We start from the raw sequence: 23724 nt of genomic DNA on the forward strand, positions 1-23724 counted from the left end.
CAAACTCCAATTAATCTGTCGGGTGGGTTTACTTGTATTTGCTGTCCCATCATTGATTATCAGGGGAAATGAGAATATTTTTCCTTTCTAATTAGCAGAAAGGTGGCTTTGTTTTTAAAAAGAAAGTATTTTTCAGCACTGTTTAATTTTTCAGAAGTGTTTTGCTGGGTTTTTTTTGCTGTTGAGGTGGGTTTGGGTTTATCCTGGCTGCCTGCAGTGCTGTGGGTAAAGTCTCCTTGGGGATCTGCATCACTGGCTTTAAGGAGAAGCCTGAGGTCCTGGCCAGGATCTGCTCCATCCTCTGGATCCCCGTGCCTGGCTCAGGCAGCTGAGCAGCTCTGGGTGGGAGTCTGAGTCTCTGTTTCAGGTTAACAAATTAATCCTGGCTCTTGCATTTTTAAAAGAGTCGCTTCAGCACTTTTCCTCCTTTCTTCTGGTTTTAATGAGACACACTTTCCAAGAGATGTAATAATCATTGCCAAAAATGTCAGGCCGTTGTTAGCTTCCTTAAGCTGCTGGAAAAACAACAACAGCAACAACAACAAAGACCAGAAACATAGAGAGAGAGGTGTTGATGTGGAAGAGCTTCAACTTCATCTCCGAGTGCCAGGGGAGGGCTGGGGGAGATGTGTCCTGCCACAGCTCTGCTTTCTGGCAGGCTGCCCCAAAAGATAATGCAGGGAAAGCTGGCTTTTTTTTTTTTTTAATTTGTTATTATTATTACTATTTTTAGTTATTATTAGGGATTTTTTTTATTTCTTTATTTGAGAAGGAACATCTCGGCTCACAGTTGACAGCAAAGCTCAGAGCTCTGCTGTTGGAAAATATCCTTCAACGGCTCAAAACCAGCTGGGAATTGGATGGTGGCAGTGACAGGAGGGGAGAGCTCAGGGAAATTCAGGGAAGCCAGTGGGAATGTCAGGAGCCAGGCTGGTGGTGGGGTGCAGAGCTGGAGCTTGTGGCTCCAGTTGCTGCTGGATTTCTGGGATCCACAGGGAGAGGGATTTGTGCCCTGGTGGGGATATCACCGTCCCTCATTAGTGGTTTGGGAGCAGAGCTGTCTTGTCAGTTGTGCCTCTGTGATGAAGGCTTGGAGCAGGCATCCTTGCCTGGACTGCCAGGAAATCTCCACCTCCAGTGCCTCCCCAGGGACAATCCTTGTGTCTTCACTAGCAAACCAGCACAACCTGACCCCCCCAAACAAGCTGGGATCCAAACCCCCAGGCCAGGATGGTCACTGCCTGTGGGAGTCTGGTGGTTGTGGTTTCAGCCTTTCTGACCAGCTATAAGGGTTGGCTCAGGTCCTTTTCCTGACCTCCAGCCTCACCCACTGCAGCACAGGAGCATGCAAGAGGGATTGGTAATCACTGTCTCACTCAAACACTGACTCTAAGGTCTGAGCCCTGCTGGCCATGCTGGATGCCAGAGCAGGAGCAAATTCTGAGTAGAAATCCCCATTTGGGGGGTGGTCAGTCCTGGGATGGACAGAGGGTGTTGGGGGCTGCAACCCATGAGCACAGCCCAGCTGTGGGAGGGATATCACTGGAAAGGGCTCAGTCTATGGACAAATTGGATTTTCTGATTTAAGCCCATGTCAGAGCTCTTCTGTTTCCCTTGGCTGTGCATTTCCCTGATTTGCTCAGTTGTGTTTGGAGCAGTCCTTATCAAAATGGAGCTCCAGGTTCCAAGATTCCACTTTTTTACCCCCATAGCATTTTTCAGTTGCAGGCTCGTTAGTGCTGCTGCTCTTCAGTGGGACAGGCTGTGACATTTATGTCACCCAGGGGACAGGGTGACATTCCTGTGGGGCTGGGCACAGGTGGCTCCTGCATTCCCAAACCCACCCAGGAGGGTCTGGGGCTGCACAGGACTTCAGGCACCCACTGACTGATGCAGAAATCACTGACTTCTTGCCATGGAGCTGAGGGAATGTCTGGGGCAGAGCCCAGTTTCAATCTCCATGAATGGTGGTTTGTCCTCTTTTTTTTTTTTTTTTTTTTTTTTTTTTTGAGGAATTGCTTTTGCTCTCAGTGTTTCTTCTGTTTTGTTAGATAGCGTCAGGAAAAATAATGTGCTGCTGATAATCTCAGCCAGGCGTGGAAGGCAGCCTTTGGCGAGGTCTGGCTGGCCCAGAGTCAGCTGCTTGGAGGGGTTAAGGGTTGGCTCAGAACCCTGTGTTGGTGTGCTGTGCATCCGACAGCCGCAGCGATCCGGTGTTATCCCAGCGCCCGCCGGGGTGAGAGCCTGCCAGGGGATGTGAGGGGCTGGAGCCTCAGTTCAGCTGCAGTGCCAATGCAGCCTTCCCTGGGGAGCAGCTTTCCCAGCCCCTGGGAGCCGTGGCTGAATTCCTGGGCAGTGGAGATGGAGCTGAGGCTGCAGCTCGGCGGCAGCAGGAGCTCTGATCCCACCCCGGCCATGCTCTCATCTGAGCACCCAAACCACCCCAACCACACTGAGCCCCCTGTGCTGTTTCCCGTGCTCAGTCAGCTCCTGTGGCGAGGAGAAGGCTGTGCCAAGGCTGTCCCTGGCACACAGTGACATTGGGATGCCCTGATCCATCCCACTGCCCTGGCAGTGCCAGGGGAGGGGATCCCAAACTACCTCTGGCTTTGCAAGACTGGTTGTGCATCTGTTTGGAGATGCATGAGGTGTCCCTCAGGCCTGATGGCCACCTGATGGCCACCCAGGACGTCTGGCAGCCTCTCTCCTTCCCAGTGCCACCCCCTGGCTCCTGCTACTCCCTAAATCAAATATGTGCTGCCTCTTGGAAAGCACGTGTGAGTGGAACAGCAGAGATAAGCTAAACGGGAGAGGTTCAGGGGATTATGCACTGATTAAGTTATTACCAACGCGAAATGAGCCGAGCTGAGATGAAACAGGAGCTTTATTTTCTGTTCCCTGGCTCCGGGCTCAGGCTGCCTGTCACTAGATGGCAAATCAAGCTGGGAGCCAGGAGCTCCTGGATCCCCCTGTGCTTTCCATGTGGCAGCAGGTCAGTGCCGTGCAAACCCACAGGAAACAGTGTTAAATAGGGCTGGGAATTGGAGCCTTCCCTGCTGGGAGGGATTTCTGAGATGCAGCACTTGAGCTGTGCTGCATTCCAGTACTGGGTCACCCAGCCCATCGCAGATTTGGGCAGAAAGACTTTTCCTTGCTGTAACAGGAAAATCTGGTGCTCCTCGGGGGGATGTGTTGGGGGAGGATCACCTCTTTGGTTAGTTTGCCACGTTTTTCCTTAAGCATTCCCCGTGGGCTACTGTCAAAGGCAGGACACTGGGCTGGGTGGAGAGTGAAAAATAGAAGTGTCAAAAGAAAGGCTGTTTGGTTGGTGCTTGGGAATAAAGTTAGTTTGCCACAAGCCCTCGGGACAGGCTGGATCAGGTGGATAAGTCAGGAGTTCATGCCTGAAGAGGCTGGATCCAGGGCTGAGAAAACCACTGGCTACCCTGAGCTGGAGGAGCTCAGTTGGATTTGGGCAGGGATTTACCCTGCTTGGGCAGGACGATGGGGCTGTGGGGCAGAGCCAGGGAGGGGACACTGGAGACAGCAGGGCACACAGGAGCACGGGCAGCTGTGGGGCTGGAGCTGTGGGCAGGGGGTGCCACGGGTGGGGTGTGCCAGAGCCAGCCGTGGCTGTGTCTCAGCTGCTCTCTGTGTGCTGCAGTGATGGGCGCGCTCGAGTCCCGAGGGGTGCTGCGGAGGATGAGCGACATGCTGGAGATGCTGATGAAGAGGATGGACATCCTGGCCAGGCTGGAGAACAGCACTGACTTCCACAAAGGGGATGAAGCACGATTCCCTCTGGACAGGTCAGTCAAGACCCTGCTGGGTGTGGGGGCTTTGCAGGAGCAGAATACCCCAATGTGCTGAGCTGCTCTGTGAGGGTGGTGGAGTCCAAAGGGATGTGGGGCTTGGGGAGATCTTTTTTGGTCTCATTTGCCATGTCTGGAACTTTTTCTTTTTGGGATTTCTGAACTGACTATGACTTTCAGGATTAGTGGTCATAGCCTCATGCCTGCCAGGGTTCAAGAAGCATTTGCACTATGCTCTCAGGCACACTGTGTGATTTTTGGAGCTGTCCTGTGCAGGGCCAGGGGTTGGACTCAGAGATCTTTATGGGTCTCTTCTAACCTGGTATATTCTATGATTCCATGATTTCCTGAAGCAGCTGTCCCAGCTGCAAGCATGTCAGTGTCTGCACTGCTGTGCTGTGGTGCAGCTGAAGGTGGGACTCGCCGAGGGCTGGAGCAGCACCTGGTGTGTGGGATGTGCTCCCTGAGCTCCGGAACACTTGCTCTGTGCCTGTGCTCCTTGGGTAGCGGTGGTTGTTTGGAATCCAGGGCTGATGTGCTCAGCCTTGGAGTTGGGCAAGGTTTAAAATGTGCAGAAGGGCTTAAAATGATGCCTTGGCTCCCTGTGATGCACATCTCAGCTGGCAGCGTGAGAGATGCCATCAGACCTTCCTGTCGTGGCACACTGATTCACTAAAGAGACATTTCCCTGTGCTCTGGGAGCCTTTAAACATTCACTGATACTAATTTGAGTGTCAGGCCAAGAGCTGCACGAATGGTAACTGGTGGGAGGGGAAAAGAGATGAAAAACCACAGGGGCAGCACTTGAGACAAACCTGGCAGTGTGGAAAGGATGCCAGTGTGGATTGTGCTCAGATGGAGCCTCGGGTGACACAGGAGAAGTTGGATGGCAGGGATGTGACATGCAGGGGTCACCCCTGCCCTGTTGTGTGCTGGCAAGAGCAGTGGTGCATCCTGCTGGATCCCACATAACATTCCCACCTCCACCTCCTGCCATCACTGTGCTTTAACCTGTTCCCATCAGCATTTCCATCCCTCTCCCTCACTTTCCTCACAAGCCTCTTGTGTGCCTATAATGGAAAACAGAGTAAGTGAGCCTGTAATTAAAGGCTGAGCTCTGCCACAGTAGCTGCACACCTGAGCTGGAGCTGCACAGGCAGCCGTGGAGTGCGTGGTCCTGCCTTTTATGTAGCATCATTTCCAGCACTGAGAAAATACAATTTGCCTCAGCCATGGTAGGTGCTGGGGATTTTGTCGTTCTGAGGCTGGCTGGTGCTCAAAGGAATGAGATCAGCAATAATCCCAGAGAGGAGTGGACAGGGCTGTTACAGCCAGCCACTGGAAGGCTCTTGCTCACAGTTAACGATTTTCTTGGCCAATCTTGTGTTAAAAGAACTGGTTATTTCTCAGGTGATGGGTGTTTCTCCATACCAGCGGCCAGGACACAAACTCAGGAGTGTTTCTGTGGGCTGGCAGCAATGGCTGCAGATGAGCATTTGGAGTTCCAGATCTGCTGTGTGAGTGATGACTCTGGGACCATCACTTGGAGAGACCAGAGAGGATGGCAGCTGATGGACCCACATCAAATGAGCCTCAGGTTTTGTGTGTGTGCTCAGATGGGCCTGAGTGATTGAGATTACAGATGTCTTAATTTTCAGGAACGGAAAGTTAGGGGCAATGAGTTTATCACCTTTTGCTCCTTATAAATCACCCCTAAAGAGAAATCAATTCTCTTCACTTGATTCTGCAGCCAAACCCATCTGTCTCCTCTCTTTGTTCTCACTTGGCCTCTGATCCGGTTCTGGTCATGGGGCAGAGCATCTCCAGGTGAAGCAACCACCATGGGGGAGTTTCTTGTGGGTGGGATTTTGCTGTGGCAGTCCCTAATGAAGCACTGGCAGCATTTGCCAACACTTGGGGAGCATTTCCTGAGCCCTGGGTGTGGCTGAGGGCTGTGGCCAGAGGGGATGTGGATGTGCTGGAAATGTTACAGCTGTTTTAGGTCTCAGTGGGTTTGGGTGGCTCCACCTCTGCTGCCACATCCAGGGTGACCTTTCTTGGCTTATCCTGGCCCCTGCTGCCCTTTGAGGGGTGCAGGAGGCAGCTGGAAGGGTGTGAGCAGGGCCTGGCTCTGTGCTGATCCCACAGCTTTGGGGGCTCTCTGGAGCTGAGCAGAGCATCCCAGGGGGATCCGGCTGGTGGGAAACCCTGTGGAGTCTGTGTGCTGAGGTCCCTGTCCCTTTGAGGGGAACCAGCTGCAGTCCTGGTCCCTGTGCTGAGGTGGGATTCATTGGGCACCTCCAGCTGCACCAGGACTCAGCACTGTCTCCTGGACCCAGATCAGCCCCACGGAGACCCGGGTGCTGCTCCTCACCGGGAACTCGGGATCCCACCAAGGGCTTGTCTCCTTCCCTCCCTGTCTCTGTCTCTTTGATCACCAGTGACCGACTTGAGGCTGTCAGGGAAAGATAATACAATTAAAGGGTGCTAATTTCAAAGGGATTTCAGTCTTCAAAGCGTTCCTGCCTGGCACGGCTGCCGCCTTCGTCCTCTCCCCGCTCAGCACATCTGCCAGCGTGGGCTTCGCGGTTCCACTTGCCCAAAAGTGGATTAATTCTTGTTTTTACAAAGTGCTCTCCTTCTTAAGGCTGGATCTCCAATGGACTCGGGAGGGCTGGGTTTTGCAGAGCCCAGGCTGAGAGGGAGTAGGTGAAGTCTTTGCTGAGCTTTATGGAATAACCTGTGAGCACTGCACCACTCCAGCAGAGGCTTGGCTTTACCCCTTGGAAAGTGCAAGGAAAAGTCTGTATCCACAGGGTGGAATTATCCAAGTCTGTACCCACAAGTGCCTCCATTTCTAGCCCACCAGCCTCTTGCAGTCCCTTTTTTTGTAAAACCCTTGAAAAACCCAAATGTCCCACTCCAAGTTCCTTCCGCTTAGAAGAGCTGCCCAAAGGTTTTGTGGGATGTCACACTGGGGTAAGGACACAGGCTACCCCTGTGAACCCCAGGTGGTGCTGGATCCCTTCTCCAGCCCTGCCTGGGTTCCCTGCTGCCTGCATCCTGCCCATGCTGGGAAGGGAAGGATGGATTCCCTAACGAGGGCGAGCAGCCTGCCAGTCAGCTGCGGGAAAATCAATACTGCTGCTAATTGAATGCAACCCTCGTAAATCATCAGAGGGGAAGGAAATTAGGAGTACTTATGGAAGCCTCCTGGAGAGCTGTTTACTGGGCAAGGGAAACATTAGTTTGTAGGGGAAGCGTTGATCTCTTGCTGAGAAGTGTTTGGTAGGGAGGGGAGGAGAGGGTCTGAAGGGACTGACCCAAGCAGGGCTGGGGCTTGGAGAAGCCCTTTTCCAGGAGCTGGGCTGCCCCTGCCCACCTCATCCCACAGGGACACGGCAGAGGGGAAGGCTGGGGTCTGCAGCACTGGCATCCCTGGTCATCCCTCTCCCCCACACATTGGTTATCCTGCAAAGGGTGTTATTTGCTAACGACTGATTAATCTTCGAGCTTAATTACTGCCAAGGCTCAGTTAATTTCCACACACTTTAAGTATTTGTTCTTGTAATCATTACATGACTCCATATTCCCCCAGTAATTAAAAGTCTCGCAATATGACACTAAATGGATGATGTTCCTGCATCCTGCCAGCCTGGCTCTATTAATTCCTGAATTGTTGCTGGTGGTGAGCTGGCTGCAGTGAAATCACTGCCAGATGCTGTGGTCTCCTGTCCCCAGGTGAGCCTGGAGCAGTCTTGGACCCCTCTGTGTGTTGTCTCCCCATCTCCCCGGCAACCTGAGGGGCTCAGGGGGGGCTGCAGCAAGGGAAGGGGGTGAAAGCTGTTCAGAGCAGCTCAGGGAAGGTAAGACCCGTGCTGTGGTCCAGCCTGGCTTTGCTGGGTGTTGTTCTGCTGAGCTGAGCTCTGCTGCAGGAGCAGGAATGCATCAGGAGACAGGAGCCTTCCTCTCCAGCACTCACCTTCCTCACAGGTCCCACAGCTCATTCTCCCATATTCCATCCTGGAATTCTCATATTCCATCCTGGCAGAGGTGAGGAGCTGTTTCTTGCCAGCCCCTGAGGGTGTCTCCAGCCTGGCCTTGGGTGATTTCAGTGTTACTTGGAGGGGATGGGCACAGTGTGGGGACTCCCTGCCTGTCTGGAGTCCCCATCAGGATCAGGAGAGGATGTAACTGGGGGAATTCAGGCCTGGGCAGCTGAGATAAATTGCTTTTGTCTGTAAAGCAGAGCAGAGAGGGTGCTGCTGTGGGCTGCTAGCAGGTGAGCAGGATCCACCTGCATCCCACATTTCCAGGAGGGCTGTGGCCTCATGGAAGAGCCCCAGAAGACCAGTGGTGCTGGGCAGCACCAGCACGGTGATAGGGCAGTGCCAAGGTATGCCCAGGTCACTCACCCTCCTCTCCTGCTCCCAGGCTTGCATCTCCCCCAGCACCTCCTGCTCAATCTGCTGAACCTAATCCTGCAACAGGCTTTGCCTTCCATTTATTCAGTTTATTTTGGTTTTTCTAATTTATTACACTTAATTTTTTATTTTATTTTATGTCATGCCAAATCATTGACACATCAGGGGCTCCTTTATCACAGGGCTGGCAAATGAGGCTTCTTGGTGATTGAGCTCTGCAGTCACTGGTGTTTCTGTGCTGTGGTGGGTTTTGCCTTGGGTGGCTGTACAGGGTCAGGTGTTGGGGAAGATGAATCAAGGAAACCTTATAAATATGATTGCTTAGCAAAAGGTTCTGAAAATATGAAACCTATAATCGAAATAGAAATGAAAGCTGACTTTGAGTTGTAGGATAGTGAGTCTTAGTTACTATATAACCTGAAAACAATAGCCTAGCTAGCTGAAGGAGAATCTCTTTTGATTGAACAATACCTTTCTGCTGGCTAAGGGATCCAAAGGTCAATGTAGCAAAACAGAAAATCTAAAGAGTAGTTTTTAGAGTTTAAAATATAACACAGTATGGTGATGTAGTAGTTCTTATAGGCTGTATGTAGATTCTATAGGATTTTGTGTCTTGGGTTGGTTGGTTACTGTAAATTAGAATATTCATCACAAAAGAAGATTTAATGTATTGTAACAAGGACCTCGCTCTCTTAACTCTCTTACATCTCCTCTGAACTCCTCTCTTTCCCTTCCTCTTCCCCCTACTCTTGCTCTCTCCTGCTCTCTTCCCCCTGCCCTTTGCTCTCTCCCTTCTCTCTCAGCTCTCACCCTCCTGTTCTTTCTCCCTCTCTCTTTGGGATTTCCCCTCAGCCCAGGCTGGTGGCTGAAGGCAAGGCCCTTTTACCCACGACCCTTGCAATAAACCCACATGTTCTAGAATATCTGAAGCAGAATTCCTTGTCCCAGCCGTCTGTGGATTTGCCTGCAGCTGGGGCTGGGGCACTGGAGCTGTGGGGCTGCCTTTACCCAACCTGAGTGTCTGCTTTACCCTCCAGGGAAAATCAGAGCCTGGTAACCTCCATCAGATTCCCTGGTTTTGGGGCAGCTGGGAGCAAACAGAGGGATGGGCTCGTGGAAACACAGCCTGCCAACGTAACATACCCCTGCTAAAATTAACAGAGCATGAGCACCAAACACACACAGCTGGCAAAGGGAATGTATCTTGCCCCAGGGGATCCTCTGCCCCGAGGATTCTGATCAAAACTGGTGGTTTTGGTCTCACTTTTAGGCAGGTCCCTCCTAGTTAAGGCTGTGAGGCTGGCAGTGCCTTCCCAGCTCTCAGGAGGTGGTTTCTCCCAGCCTGCATCAGGCTACTCAAGCCTGTAGATAAATATGTCTAATTTTTGTCCCAACAAAGTGGTGATCCTGTAACCCTCCTTTCCATGATCCCTTGTGCTCCCATAAATAAACCCACAGCTGCCTGGGCCTGAGGGTCAGGGGGAAAATGAAGGTTTGGGCTTGTGGCTTCAGCTTCATGTTCTGTTTGGGGAAGATCTCAAAGCACTTCATAGCACTGATAAAATATTTTAATTACTGGTGTTGGTTATACTTTGCTGGCTGTGCTGGTGACCTACAGGGTTTGGTTGGAAAGCTGGTTTTTTTTTTTTCATCATTTTTTTCATGAAGTTTAATGCCAGCTCACTGAAATGTCAGTGTCCTCCCCTGGGGTGTGCAGCTGTGGGCTTTGGGTTAGCTCAGGGTCTCTTAGAAAAGTATTCGTGTGAGAAATATCACCCACAATCAACTGAAATGAAAATAAATTGAGGTAGTTTATGAGTTAAATGCTCCTGTATTTATTAAGTGATTTATTATGTAACTTGGTGTTGGAGCAGTTCAATCAGGGCTCTGCCCATGCATCATCCAGTATTGGCTTCAAATGAGTTTCTAAGGAATGCTCCCATCCCAAGTCATGTTCTCTGGGATGTTTTCCCAGGGTGAATTCCCAGTGAGCACAAACATGGCCAGAGTGAACTCAGGTCTTTATTCAGGTGTTCGTGGAGGGGAGACTGAGCTGTTTGTGTCACCATAAGGTGGAAAACACTGGGATGTCCAGAGATCCCAGAAATTACACTGGGAACAAACACTGTCCTCTGATTTTTTTAAAAAATATATATTTTATTTCATTTTAATTTCTCATCCAGTTGACTGGCAGGAGCAGCCTGTGAAGAATAAAGCCACTCCTCAGTGGTGTGGGCCTTCTCACAAGTGCAAAGCCAGGTGCCACATCCCTGTCCTTGTCTGATGTTGGAAAGGCACTGAGGGAACTGTGACACAAATTTTAGACAGAGCATCAGCCACCCAATAACCCCCGTGGGTCTATGTCCTGCCTTCTCCCACATGGGCAGCCCTGGCTTCTGGATTTTTGGATACAAGCCACCCCAGAGAGGACATGGAGATACCCACAAAGGCATGGATCTCCCAAAAGTGTTTTTCCTCCAGCATGGACGAGTTTTACTTGTATTCTGAAATGTTAGTGGAGCAAAGCTTTTAATTTCTCTACTACTTTGGACATTTGAATGACTTTTTTTAGTCATCCAGTGTTGGACCTAATTACCAATATTGGGATGGGGCCACTGAGAGGTGTTCCACAAGTTTTTTCTTCCATTATCAGTCTCAGTGAAGGCAGAGACATAAAAGATGGAAACCTCATCCCATAACAACAGAAGCCAAAGTTCTCTTTGTTACAAGGGCTTTTAAAAGTTTTTGAGCCAACAGGCTGATCTAAAAGCTTCAAGCATCTGCTTAAGCCAATCACTAAACACCACAGTACACCTTACAGCATACAGCTGTTGCTGGCTCAATATTCTTCGCAGCTCAAAAACTTTCTATGCTCCAAACATTTCAAGGCCTAAAATTCAGCTCTGTTTCAAACCTCTGTCTGTGTAAGCTTATTGCAACACTGTGAATGTCCTTTGCTTTTTCAGTTCCCACAAGCCAGCACTGGGATGAGGCCTTTTCCCCACATCCCTGGGACCTTTCAGCTTTCCAGCCTCAGAGTTGGTGACTTCACAGAGTTGGGTGACTCTGAGTCTTTTCCATTGGAGGGGGCTGGGGATAAAGGGGCAGATGGATGGATGGGAGGAGCAGCCTGAACCTCAGGGTGACCCACTGGAGATGCCCTTAGGGTTTATTTCTCCTGGAGATACCCCAGCTGTCTGAGCAGCCAACAACTCACAAGCTGCAGCAGGAACCAGAAGGGCAGGAAAGATTTTTTTCCAGCCATCAGTGCTGCCTGTGGGATTTCAGCTCCCTGTCCTGGAGGCTGAGGCTGTTGTGGGGCTGGATGTGATTTGTGTCCCCAGAGCAGTGGAACAGCGAGAGCTCAGCACCAGCCCTGCTCTGCTTTGGGTCTTTGGACAAAAACTTAAAAAAATATTTAAAGAGGCAAATGGCAGCAGAGACACTGGATGTGAGCAAGTGGAAATCCTTTAGTAAACTGCTCTGTGCAAATGCTGAATTTGTTGATGTATTATCTTCAGAACATCTGCTTTTCTCCATCTGTATTGGTCTTCCCAAAGCCATGGCTTTCACAAGTTAATAACAAGAAATATTGGATGAGCAAGCAAATATGTTTAGGGCTTGTATTATGAAGACAACACACAAAGAGAAAGAGATTCATCTTTTCATAATGCCACTTTTATAAAAGGCAATAAAAACACAGTGGCTTGTAAAGGGATAAACAGGCTGAATCCGAGCTGGTGCTGTGGAGTTGGGGACAAGAGCAAAGTGAAGGGAACCAAATTAATGCATAAAAAAGTGTCGGAAAACCCAACCTCCAGCTATATTCTATGGCAAATGATCTGTCAGTGGGGAAAGATACATCTTAATAGCAGTTTTTGAGAGGAGATGAATACTGTATACAGAGCATTAGAAGGCACAGTGTGATCTGAATCTTAATCAACGGGGGAAATATAAATCTGAAAATAATAAAGACGAAATCAATATTGATGGTTACGAGTAAAAGTACTGTATTTGCTGTAGTAAACGGTTTTAAGGTCCCAGGGAAAAAATTGTTCTAGAAAAGCCGTGGTAATTTAGTGTAGTTTCAATTGCTGGCACAGTGCCAGCACATTTTGGTGGCATTTAGCGTGTCGCTATGGAAAAATTTAAAAAGCAAGAAGGGAAAAGGCAAAAATCTGCTCCCTGGGCAGTGGTGGTGCTGGAAGAAAGGAGAATTTTTTTCTGCTGGGCTGACAAGGGCTATGCTGGCATCCTGGCTTGGATACCTGGTGGGATATTCCTGCTCTGCTGAGCTGTGGTTGAGCAGAATAAACCACTTACCCTGTCCTTCCTGGCGTCTCCAGTTACTAACAACGAGGCATCAAACTCCTACAAGACACACAGAACATTTTCACGTTGGAGATACACCTTTAAACACCTCATTTTCTTGTTCCCTGCCTGGGTGACAAATCGCTGTGCTGATAGTTGATGTAACTTATGCTTAACCTGTTTGTCACCTCCTTAATGCCTGGCAGGAGATTTGCTGCTCCCGTGATGGCCTTGTTACCCAGCAGATACAAACACTGGGACCTGTCAGTGCTCCCAGCTGGGGCTCCTCCCGTGTGAACCCCCTCGCTCAGAGTCACCAGGGTTTGGAGGCAGCAGGTTTGGCATGCAAGGGTGGGGAGCGTGGGAGAGCTGAGCCTGGTTCTGTGTTTTCTGCTTTTCTGCTTTTTCCCGTCTCCTTTCACACGTTCCAAGAGTCAAAGTGGACGTTTCTAGTGTCTCTTTCCAGTAATCCTCTGTTTTGGGGAAAGCCTTGTGATGCTCGTGCCATGCCTGGCTTGTTTGGAGGACTGGAGTGTGGTGCTCAGAAGGACATTTTGCATCTAAGGGTTTTGAGGTGAGATCTTGGTGTTTGGGGAGCAGTTGTAGCTTCACAAGAGCTGGGCAAGGCTGGCACAGAGCCTGGGCCAGCTCCATCTCCCAGCACTGTGGCTGCCAGGCAGGACAAGGCTGAGCTGGGAGAAAGCCATTTATTTAGGATAACGACCCTGATTTTTGTATGAGCATTTTTGTGGCTGCCCAGTGCTCAGCCCTGGCTGAGTTGAGGTCTGGAGGCCGTCACTGAGGAGGTGAGGACAGAGGTTGCTGTTGATTTTTGGGGCTCACCTCGTTCCTTGGGTGTTTGGGAGCAAGTGAGGATTGGGATAGCCTCTGGGAAGAGGCAGAAGCCAGACTGAGCTAATCTCAGTGCTCTGAGGGGTGAGAGCAGTGCTGTGGTGGCTGTGGTCATCCTCTCTTCTTGCCATGAGTGATGGAGAAACCTGGGGAGCATCTCCACCAAGCCCACATCCTTTTCCCATTGAAAACAGGAGTTTGGTCTCACTGGCTCTAAATTCACTGCATCCATGTGATGTTTCATCCTAAATTGCCCATCCCAGGTACTTACTGAGTGCCTCTGCCTCACCTGTAGGAGCTGGTGGCTGCTTGGGTGGGAAAAGGGTTGCAAAAATGAGGGTTTGTGAGCTTTCAGACCAGGACAATTTTATCTCCTTGGAGCCATGCTGACAAGCAGAGCTTATCTCAGGTTATTTTTGTGCCCATATTTTCCCAGGGCCTCACGAGCAGCTTCCCTGCTGCAGCGGTTCCAGCAGGATACCTGGGGTTTATTTTCTGCAAAGGTTGGAAGTGACTCGGGGGCAATGGTGTCCTCTGCATTTAATTATTATTTCTTAAAAGCCCAAGATCAGTGGCTCCCTGTGGAGATATGCAGCCTGAATATTGATGGTCATAAACCATGCCAGAAGGAAAAATGTGGGCTGCTCGCTGCTGGCAAATGAACTTTAAATCAACAGTCGAAGCAGTGTCGGTTCATAAAACCAGGATTTTTTTAGCCTTGAGGACAGAGGTACTTTAAATCCCAGCCTTTGGGTTCACTGATCCGCTGGAGAACAAACATAAAACTTCACCATGAAGGACCTGACATCAGCACATATTTTTTGTGCCACGAGTATTCAAGGTAGCCCTTTTGGTTTTGCTCACTGCGTGTGACATTCCCTTGTATTATAACAACCTCGGCAGCAGTGGGAGGGAAAACTTACAACCCAAAGGCTGCAGAAGGGGGAATTATTCATTGGGATAACTCACTGAGACGTGGTGGCTGCTTGTGGTGGAAGTGGCAGGAGAGGCATTGGGGTGGGAGGGCTTGCTCCTTGTCCCCAGCCTCTTCACAGGGCTCTGTTTTCTTGTTTCTTCAGTGGGGCTGTTCACCCAGGACAGGGTTGATCCCAGGTTTGATTCCATGGAAGCACGTGCAGCTATCCAAGCTGCTGGGATCTGACCTCAAGCCTTGGTGGAAGATGTCTATGGGCTCTGCTGCAATCCCCAGCTCAGCCCTGGCTCCGGCCCTGCACAGCCCTGGCTGCTGCTCCTTGCTGGGGACCTGGAAATCCACTCACCTGAATCTCAGAATCACCGAGGTTGGAAAACACCTCTGGTATCATCGAGTCCAACGAGTTAACCCAGCCCTGCCAGGCTCATCACTGAACCCTGTCACTAAGAACCACATCTGGGTGTTTTGGGGACACTTCCAGGGATGGTGACTCCACTGCTTCCCTGGGCAGGCTGTTCCAGTGCCTGGCCTCACTGTCAGTTCAGAAATTTTTCCTGATATCCAAACTAAACCTCCCCAGGTGCAACTTGAGCTGTTTTGTCTTGTCCTATCACTTGTTCCTTGGGAGGAGAAACTGATCCCCACCTTTGGTGGGTGGGCTGGCTCAGGACATCCCCGTGTGCTGTGTGTTTTTCATCACAGACTTCCTCAGCCCTCCTCAGTTTTACCCTTTTTTATCTGTTTTTTGGGGGTTTTCCTCATTTTATTTTTTTTTCCTTCCCCTGAGCACAGCTTCCTACTGCAAGGCCAACAATCACAGCAGAGAATTTTCAAACACAGCACATCTGAAATAAAATAAAATAAAATAAATAAAAAAAAAAAAAAAAAAAAAAAAAAAACACAAACAAAAACCTACAAACATTTTTTCCCCAATCTATTTAATAATTTACCCGCATAAAATGCACAGGTGGATCCATGTTTAACAGCACACTTCAAAAAATGGCAGAATATGTACAAAATACAGATTTAAACAGGTTTTCAATCAAACCTCCTGGAAGGCAGTGACTTCTTTGCCTGCTCAATGCTGCACCAGGCATGCCCACGTTTCATCCTGGAGCTAAATTCAACCTGCTGGCAGCTTCCAAGAGCACGGATTTCGCTTCTGAGCACGTCTGAGTGTCACCACTGGGAGACACCAAGTTCTCAGGGTTAATTTGGTCTCTTTCCCAGGTTCCAGCCAGCAGCTGGGCTGATGGAGAGGATCCAGGCCATAGCTCAGAACGTGTCGGACATTGCAGTGAAGGTGGATCAGATCCTCCGGAACAGCCTCCTGAACGGGAAGGGTGAGTGGCCCTGGGGGTCCCCCTGCTCCAAACCCCCTCCTGTGGTTTTGCTGTGCCCATGGGAAGATCCAACCATGACAAATTTGGTAAAAATCTCAGAAATGAAGGCTGATCTTGAGGCTGCCTTCCTTGGGAAACTCCTGCTTGCCAGGGGGAAGAGTGGTGACAAATCTGCACGGCTGTCAGGAATAAATGCCAGGGCATTAAATGCAAAATTAAAGGTGAGAAGCAGTGCCAGTACAAGCACCTGGATAGAAAAATTTGGTGGTTTGGATCCAAATTCACAGGGGCTGGGATTCAGCACCAGGAGAGACATTCCCATCCCACTGTGGCACTGCTGGGAGGGCAGCTGGGCTCTGCAGATGTTTCCCCACATGCCTGCGTGGTCCTTGGGGTTTAGGCAGATTATCCCACTGCCTCTTGCACCTCATGCTTTTCAATTATGGGCAAAGGAGGGCTTAGAGGAGGGGTGGTGGCTTTTATTGACCCAACCACAGGGAGAGAAAAGATCCTGATGCCTCTTTAAGCATTTTATGGCTCATTCTAGAACTCACCTTGGGGGCTGACTCTTCTTCCAGCAGCTCAGCAGGACAGTTGTTATTGCAAATTTACAGTGTATAGGCTGTCAGGTACTTCCCTAGATCCTGCAGCCTGCTGACAAGAGCGAGGATAGGTGGAACTTGGGGTCTGGACCAGGCAGAGGGCACAGAGAAGTGCTGGAAATGGACCTGCTGAGATTTAGGGAAGGGGGATGTTCCTGGCATTGGAGCAGGGTGGTTTCCTCTGTTTCTTCCCTGATTTGGGAAGGATGCTGAAGATACTTCACATCTCAATGTCCTGCTCCATCCAGTGGCATGGGGCTGTCTGTCAGCCCAGCTGTGGCACCAATGAACATGCTTGGGGCCTGCCAGCCCCATCCCATCCCATCCCATCCCATCCCATCCCATCCCATCCCATCCCATCCCCACACAGCATTTCCAGCTGCTCCTCTGTCATGCCCCTGCTCTCCCCATGCCCAAATTGTCTCTCTGCAGTGATGGAAGGCAGGAGGGATCAGTGTGAGGTGCCCAGGGACCCCAAGTACCCCGACTGTGCTGGGAAGGTGGAGGTGAGTTGGGGTTCCCTGTCTGGGAGAGGGTCTCCAGCTGGGGTGGAAGCTGCTGGGAGGGAAGGGCCCACAGCAGTGACCCTGGGGGTTAAACTGGGAAGGGCAATGGGGAATGGGATGTTCTCCATAACAAAATATTTGTTAATATTGGAAAGGTGCAGTCCACTGAGGGAGGAGGAGCAGAGCTATAGGTGTGGAAAGCAAAGCAGGGCTCTGCTTTGAAGAGCAAACACAAGGGAAGTGTCCAACCTTCTCTGGCGGCCTTTGCTACAGAAATGGGATTGTTTTCACTCAATAACACCCTCCCCAAATGTACCTTTAGCTGCAGTGGTACAAAGCACTGAAGCCACAGACTGCAGCAGAATCAGCTGTGAGACCACCTCTGCCTGCAGCCCTCCCTGCCTGCAGTCCTCCCTGCCTGCAGTTTGTGTATAATGCCAGGAGCACAGTGAGGAGGGAACTCTGTCACATCATCTCTGAATATCTGGAGCATTCCCTGGTGCCTGGGGAATAAGCCCAGCACTGCCCAGAGCAGCAGCACCTTGTGCAGGTGGCCAGGACCTCCATCTCAGATCAGATGTCCTGCCTGACCCAACCTGCTCTTCACTCCAGAATGCAGCCTGGCACTTGGCCCAGACAGAGCATGATGGCTTTTTCAGAGAGCATATTTACATCAGCTAATTAAAAGCATTGCCCTTTTCCCTCCTCTTCCCAGCCTACTTCAAGCTCAGGCTTTTGCAGGGCTGAGTCTCCCTGAAAAGATGTTGAAGAGTATAAGAAAATGATATGGGGGGCTGGATTTTCCACTTCCATGGGTGTTAGCCATCCTTTCCTTCCACGATTTGAGTAAATTCAGGATGTAATGCAATTGTGGAAGGCTGTAATCCCATCTCCCCTCCTGGTGATTGCTGTGCTTTACAGATTGGGCACAGCAACCTGTCCCTGAGCAGATTTGTTTTTGTAGTTGAATTAGGAAGAGGCTGGCAGGAGCCGTTGTGGGGGATGATAAATCGCTGCTCGGGTCCCTGGTTATTCTCCTCGGTGTGAAATCATCCCTGGGGACTGCTGGCAGATCTGTCTCCTGCCCTGCTGCTCCAGGGGTGGTGAGATCAGCAGCTCCCCAGCAAAGCCAGCCAGAAGAAATCCCTGTGGTGCATCATTTCCTGGGGATTGATGGCTGTGCCCCCAGGGAAGGCTGGAACCAGCGCCAGAAATCCAGGGAGCCCCCAGCAAACCCTCCTGACTCTTCCTCTGCCCCGCGTTCCCTGGAGGCACCGAGTGGGTGAACATCAGCCCCGTGGCACTGGGGCTGGGTTTGCAGCCCTTTCTCCACCCTCTGCCCTTCATTTTTATCTCCCAGACAGAACAAAGGGGACGGAGAACAGAAGTTTTTCCGCGGCAGGGGCATCTGGCAGGGCTGGCACATCTCCTGTGTGTTTCTTTGCCCCTTGCAGTGGATGAGGGCTCGCTGGACCTCTGACCCCTGCTACGCGTTTTTCGGCGTGGACGGCACCGAGTGCTCCTTCCTCATCTACCTCAGCGAGGTCGAGTGGTTCTGTCCCCCCCTGCCCTGGAGGAACAGGACGGTGGCCGTGCCCTCGCCGCCGCCACCACCACGGGCACAGGTAAGGTGGGCCCAGCCTGCCTTCTGCTGGGCCTCGGCATTTTGGGGAGAGGCATCAGCGTGGAGGCTGCTGGAAATGAACATTCAGTGCCAGCAGGGCCATGATACCTCTGTTGGGTTTTCACAGAATCACAGGATGGTTGGGGTTGGAAGGGATCTGTATGGGCAGAGGACACATTGCAGGAGAACAGGTTGTTTTCAAGCCTTGCCTGACCTGGCCTTGAATGTTTCAAGGGATGGAGCATCCCCCACCTCTCTTTGCAAGCTGTGCCAGTGTTTTATCACGCTCACCATTAAAAGTTTCCTCTTTATATTTAGTCTGAGTCAACTCTCTTAAATTGAAAGCCATTGTTCCTTGTCCTGTTGCAACAGACTCTGCTAAAAAGTCTGTCCCTGTCTTTTTGTAACCCCCTATAAGTACTGAGAGGTTGTGAGAAGATCTCTCTGGAGCCTTCTCTTGTCCATGCTGAGCACCCCCAGCTCCCTCAGTCTGTCTCCACAGCAGATGGAGATCATTTCCCTCCGATCATTTCCGTGGCCTCCTCTGGACCCATTCCAATGTGTCCATGCCCTTCCCCTGCTGAGGAATCTGGGCTCTCATGAGCAGCCCTAGGTACAGTGGGATCCCTCGGGGATTTGGGGCATGAAGTGGAGGAGCTGTGACGGCTCCAGGCGAGCAGGAAGGACTCAGATCCCCTGTGCTGAGATGCACAAACCTCCGTGAGGCCGTGGGGCAGCCCGGGGGCTCCTCTGGCGGCCGCTTTCCCTACACTCACCGTGCAGAGCGTGCTCCTTCCCTAGGCAGCGTTCCGGAGGGACCTGGCTCGCCTGCTGGAGCTCATCGGCACGGGCAAGGAGTCCCTGAGCTTCATGAAGAAGAGGATCCGGCACCTGGGCCAGCAGTGGCTGCGGGCGGCGCGGCGCCTCGAGCAGAAGCTGGCGGGACGGCGGCGGGACCAGAAACACGTACGGGGCACCCTCGGGGAGCTGGGCACAGCTGGGACGGGAGGAGAATTCCTTTATGGAGGCGTGTGGGTCTGTAGGGTTGGTGTGTTGTCTGTGGCTCCAGAGGTGGTGTGTTGTGCCCTGAGAGCGGCCCGTGCTTTGTGGGCCCAGAGCGCTCCCCTAATTAAAGGCTGGTGATGCAAATGAGGGGGAAGAGTTCCCGTTTGGAGACCACAGTGCTGGTTTATTCCAGCGCAGAGGAACAGCCTCCAGTGTAGATCAGGGATGAGAACAGAGATCAGGCCGAGGGCACAGGGTTATAAATGAGACAAATTGGGTGGTTCTGAGGGTCAGGGTCCGACAGGGATGGGGAAAAGTGGTGCAGAGGGGTAAATAGGATCTGGGGGGACTAGTGGGATCACAGGGGTGGAGTACTGTGGCCATACAGAGCCAGTGGGGTTCAAGGGAAGGAAAAACATTCTAGGGGGCTGCATATATGGTGTTCAGGGGCTGAACAGGGTGACACAAACTTAACAAACCAACAGAACAACCAAACCTAAGAGATATTAACACGGGGTGCAAAGGCCCATGGGAGGAAGGTTTTCCTTGCCCTGATCTAGAGGGGGGTTTCTCCTGGTGCCTGCTCAGCCCCTCCGTGGCTGAGGCACCATAACCTTGGTGTCAGGCCCCTGGGCCTCCACACACAGGCATTTGGGATGTGGCAGGACTGGTGTTGCAATGGGGTGGATTTTGGAAACAGGTCCTGGTGAGTGGAGACGGTGTCCAGCTGCTGTTGGAGTCTGACAGTCTCCTCTGAGGATAAGCTGAGGTTCCCGGCCCTCCTGTTAGTGTTTTTGTTGTGCCTTTTCCTTTGGCCCCTGTGTCCTGGGAAATCCAGCTCCAGCCCACGGTTCAGACTGGGATGAACCTGGAGAACGTGAGCCAGGCCCCGGGACACAGAGTGGCAGGGAAAGGGAGCTGCCAAGCTCTGACCATTTGGTCTGTGCTAATTGGACATAGATCATTTATTTGTCTGCACACCTGACTGAGCTTCCTCCTCACTGAGTAATTACAGCCCAAAGGAGCTGGAGGGAATCAGGGACTGTAAGTCATTCTGGGCTGGAAAACCCAAATTGTCCTTTTCCCCAGTGCTGACCCCTCTCCTTGTCTCTGCAGATCTTGATCCACATTGGCTTCCTGACGGAGGAGTCTGGGGACGTTTTCAGCCCACGGGTGCTGAAGGGAGGCCCCCTGGGTGAGATGGTGCAGTGGGCTGACATCCTGGCTGCCCTCTTCATGCTGGGACACAGCCTGAGGGTCACGGTCTCCCTGAAGGAGCTGCAGAGGTGGGTTCTGGGCTGCATCCATGTCTTGGGGGGAAGCCCCAGGTCTGAAAAGGCTGGGGAAGGCTCTTTGCCCACCTGCATCTCAGACAGTGCTGGTGCTGTGCAGTACCACCAGCCTCGTGGCCAGGAGAGATCCCATCCTTCTACATCCCAGGAAAATGGGAAGGACTGGTGTAGAGTGATGCTTTGCATGGAGTTGATGTGGACATATCTGGAGCAGGGCTCTGCCCTGTGGCTTCGGGGCAGGATCTGAGCAGAATGGTTCCCTGCTGCCAGCACACAGCATCACCTGTGTCCCCTGACACCTGCCTGGAGCTGGCCCCTGGAAAACTCCAGCTCCCTTTCCCACCCCACTGCCCAGGGATGCTCTCTGCTGGGCTAGTGGCCGTGTGGCTGCAGGATGCACGTGTGCTGCAGGTCACTGGCTCTTCCCACTGTGCATGGCTGCACTCAAGCCCCGGGGCTTGGCTGGTGTTGTTTGAGCAGTGACTGTGCTTCCTTCTTTCCTCCCTCTCTCCCTTTCTTTCCCTCCATCACTGCTCCAGCACAAGGCAAGCAGCTGGGGTGGCTGCCAAGGGGAAGCAGCATCCCTTGCAGGGGGTGCTGGCCTCCAAACTGTCCCTCCTCAGGAGGTGCTGGAGGTGACCTAGGGACCTGTGGGGGGGGATTTGCTGCTGCTGGAGGCACTTCCCAGAGAGGGGTTGGCTCTTTCTGCTTTGTGACATGGGGCAGCACAGGGTGAGAGCCTCCAAGAGGGACCAACATGAGATGGGAAAAGAGGGAGAAGCTAACAGTGGGCCCTGTTCCTCTCTGCTGCTGCTGTTCTGTTATTACTGGGCTGAACTGCTGCCTTCTGTCACCTCATAAGGTTTGCTCCCCTCCTCTGAGACTTCCCAAGTGGAGGGCAAGTACCAGGGAAATTGCAAATTAGATGGGTTATAAATCAAGAAGAGCCTTGAAACTGCCTCGGGGATTGGGCAGGCTTTGGGGGATGCAAAGCCAGCACTGGCCATGTAATGAGCCATGTGGAAAAAGGAGTGAAAAACCCCCAACAATCCTGGAAAAAAACAACAAACACCCCCAACCCAGGCCCTGCAGCATTCAGAATTAATAAATGGGATTAGCTCCTAACTAATTAACTAAAAACAAAACCAAAAACAACCAAAACAACACCCCCCCCCCAAAAAAAAAAGAAACCCCAAAACCACCACCAAAGCAAAACCCTGCCGGTCCTAATGCAAGAGGCAGCATCTCCTCAAAGAGGCAGGAATGATGTGCTTAAACAACACTCTGTACCCGAGGATGAAAGGAGTTAATGGCTGGGAAGGTTGTGGTGGTGTTGTGTGGTTCCTGTTTGTGTTTTTTAATGAACGAACCTCAGGGTGGCTGTTCAGGGAGGGGAAGGCACTGCCCGAGTCTCAGGGGGTGGTTTTGCAGCCCTTGTTTCCCTCCGTGAGTGACTCTGGCCAGAGCTGCCCTGCTGCCTGGAGTATTTTGCCTTTGCCAGAAGCCTGGGAGCTTCCACGTCACTTGGCAGGGATGAGAGCTCCTCTTCTGACATGGGTTTGGATGTGTCCCTTGGGATGCCTGGGAACGGCAGCTCTGTCTCTTCCCCTTTTGTAGCCAAGTGAGCAAAGCGGTCTGGGGCTGCACATCTTCCCTGTGCCCCAGAAACTGTCCCCACGTCCCCAAACACGTGTCCTGTGCCTGGCTTTGGTGATGTTTGAAATGCTGGACACCACAGTGAAGTGCTCACTTCAATACTGATGAGCTGGGGTGAGTGGAGGCAGGACCTGGGGATGTAACCACGTCCCCTCTGTCCCTTTGGAGACCAAGCCCGGTGCTTGGAGGGTCACTACCAGCACCTTCGTGCAGCCCATCAAGAGATGTGGATTAATGTGGGTGGCACGAGGGGGTTCTGTGCCAGGGGAAGACCGAGTGGTGCCAGCAATCCTGGTCCTGCCTGCACATCTCTCAGTAACATCCCTGCTGCTGGGCTGCTCTCTATGGAGCGCTGGGAGAAGCCTTTGCCTGACCAGGAGCAGTGGGAGTCTTAGCAGAACATGTGTAATTAGTCCCGAGGTGTGCTAAGAGTTAATCTTGGGCTCTTCCTTGAAGGCTGGAGCGGGTTTTACCTGCAGCCACAGCTTTGGGGAGCGGTTGCAGAGAGCCAGGGATGCACAAAACTGCATCAGTTTTGCAGGGATACAGCAAAACTAAATCCCTGTCACTGGGGAAGTGGCAGCCCAGGCACTGTGATTCCTTATCCCTCCTGCCCCCTGCACCCTCCTGAAGCAGCAAAGCTTTGCACCTCTGTAGACTGGGCCTGAATTTGTACTCTCCCATCCTGGGTGTCTCTTGCTGACCTTGCAGCAGGACAGGCAGCAGTGCTGGGGTGGGTTTGGGGATATTTTGCTCCAGCAGTGTGAAACGTTGAATCCATCCTTGTGTATTTTTCTTTGGCAACCCGTGCTCTTTTCTTTTTTCATGGCTGGGAGCTGTAGCTGCTCCTGCCCAGCAAAGCCTTCACTGGAGCCCATAAATTATTCAGCACAGATTAACCTCTCTCCTGATTTTTTATTTTTTTTTTGTCTCTTCAAATTTCTGAGCTGCTTTTTCTGCATGTATTGATCATTGGCAAGGGATCACTGGAAGATTTGCCTGCATACACTTCAGCCAGTGGTTATCTGAAGAGCTGTTCATGATTAGCATCTGTATTGATTGCAATGCAGCAGTGCGTGGATTGGGTCTGGATTGGGTCAGGAGTGCTGAGGATCAGAAAAAGGAAGGAGGAGAAGTAAGGCACTGGTCAAAAAAGCTGGTGATGGAGGGCTGGGGGTGAAAACATGTTAGGAGCGTGACCATGTGTGCTGGGCACCTCTCCCTGCCCAGCAGTGAGGGGCAAGGGTGTCAAATGGTTCTTCCTCTGGTTTAGGGACCGATGCTAATCTGGAACAAAGATAAGGAGCTCAGGGAATCTGCAGCCTTCATCAGCTTGGTGCTGTGCAAATGACCCTGAGAGGTC

The 23724-nt window shown here is 51.6% G+C and overlaps 1 protein-coding gene across 2 annotated transcripts in view; it reads left to right on the forward strand.

Moving 5' to 3' along the window:
* The window catches only part of MGAT5B (alpha-1,6-mannosylglycoprotein 6-beta-N-acetylglucosaminyltransferase B), a 67187-nt gene that overhangs the window by 21757 nt on the left and 21706 nt on the right, over positions 1 to 23724 (forward strand). For both annotated transcript variants that reach the window (XM_066332074.1, XM_066332075.1), the window contains exons 3-8: positions 3665 to 3809; positions 15564 to 15676; positions 16711 to 16784; positions 18239 to 18409; positions 19210 to 19374; positions 20530 to 20699. In XM_066332074.1, the coding sequence (XP_066188171.1) occupies positions 3665 to 3809; positions 15564 to 15676; positions 16711 to 16784; positions 18239 to 18409; positions 19210 to 19374; positions 20530 to 20699 (838 nt within the window). The remainder of the gene's footprint in view (positions 1 to 3664; positions 3810 to 15563; positions 15677 to 16710; positions 16785 to 18238; positions 18410 to 19209; positions 19375 to 20529; positions 20700 to 23724) is intronic.

Source organism: Sylvia atricapilla, chromosome 18 (genome assembly GCF_009819655.1).
Source record: "Sylvia atricapilla isolate bSylAtr1 chromosome 18, bSylAtr1.pri, whole genome shotgun sequence".
Classification (NCBI taxonomy): Eukaryota; Metazoa; Chordata; class Aves; order Passeriformes; family Sylviidae; genus Sylvia; species Sylvia atricapilla.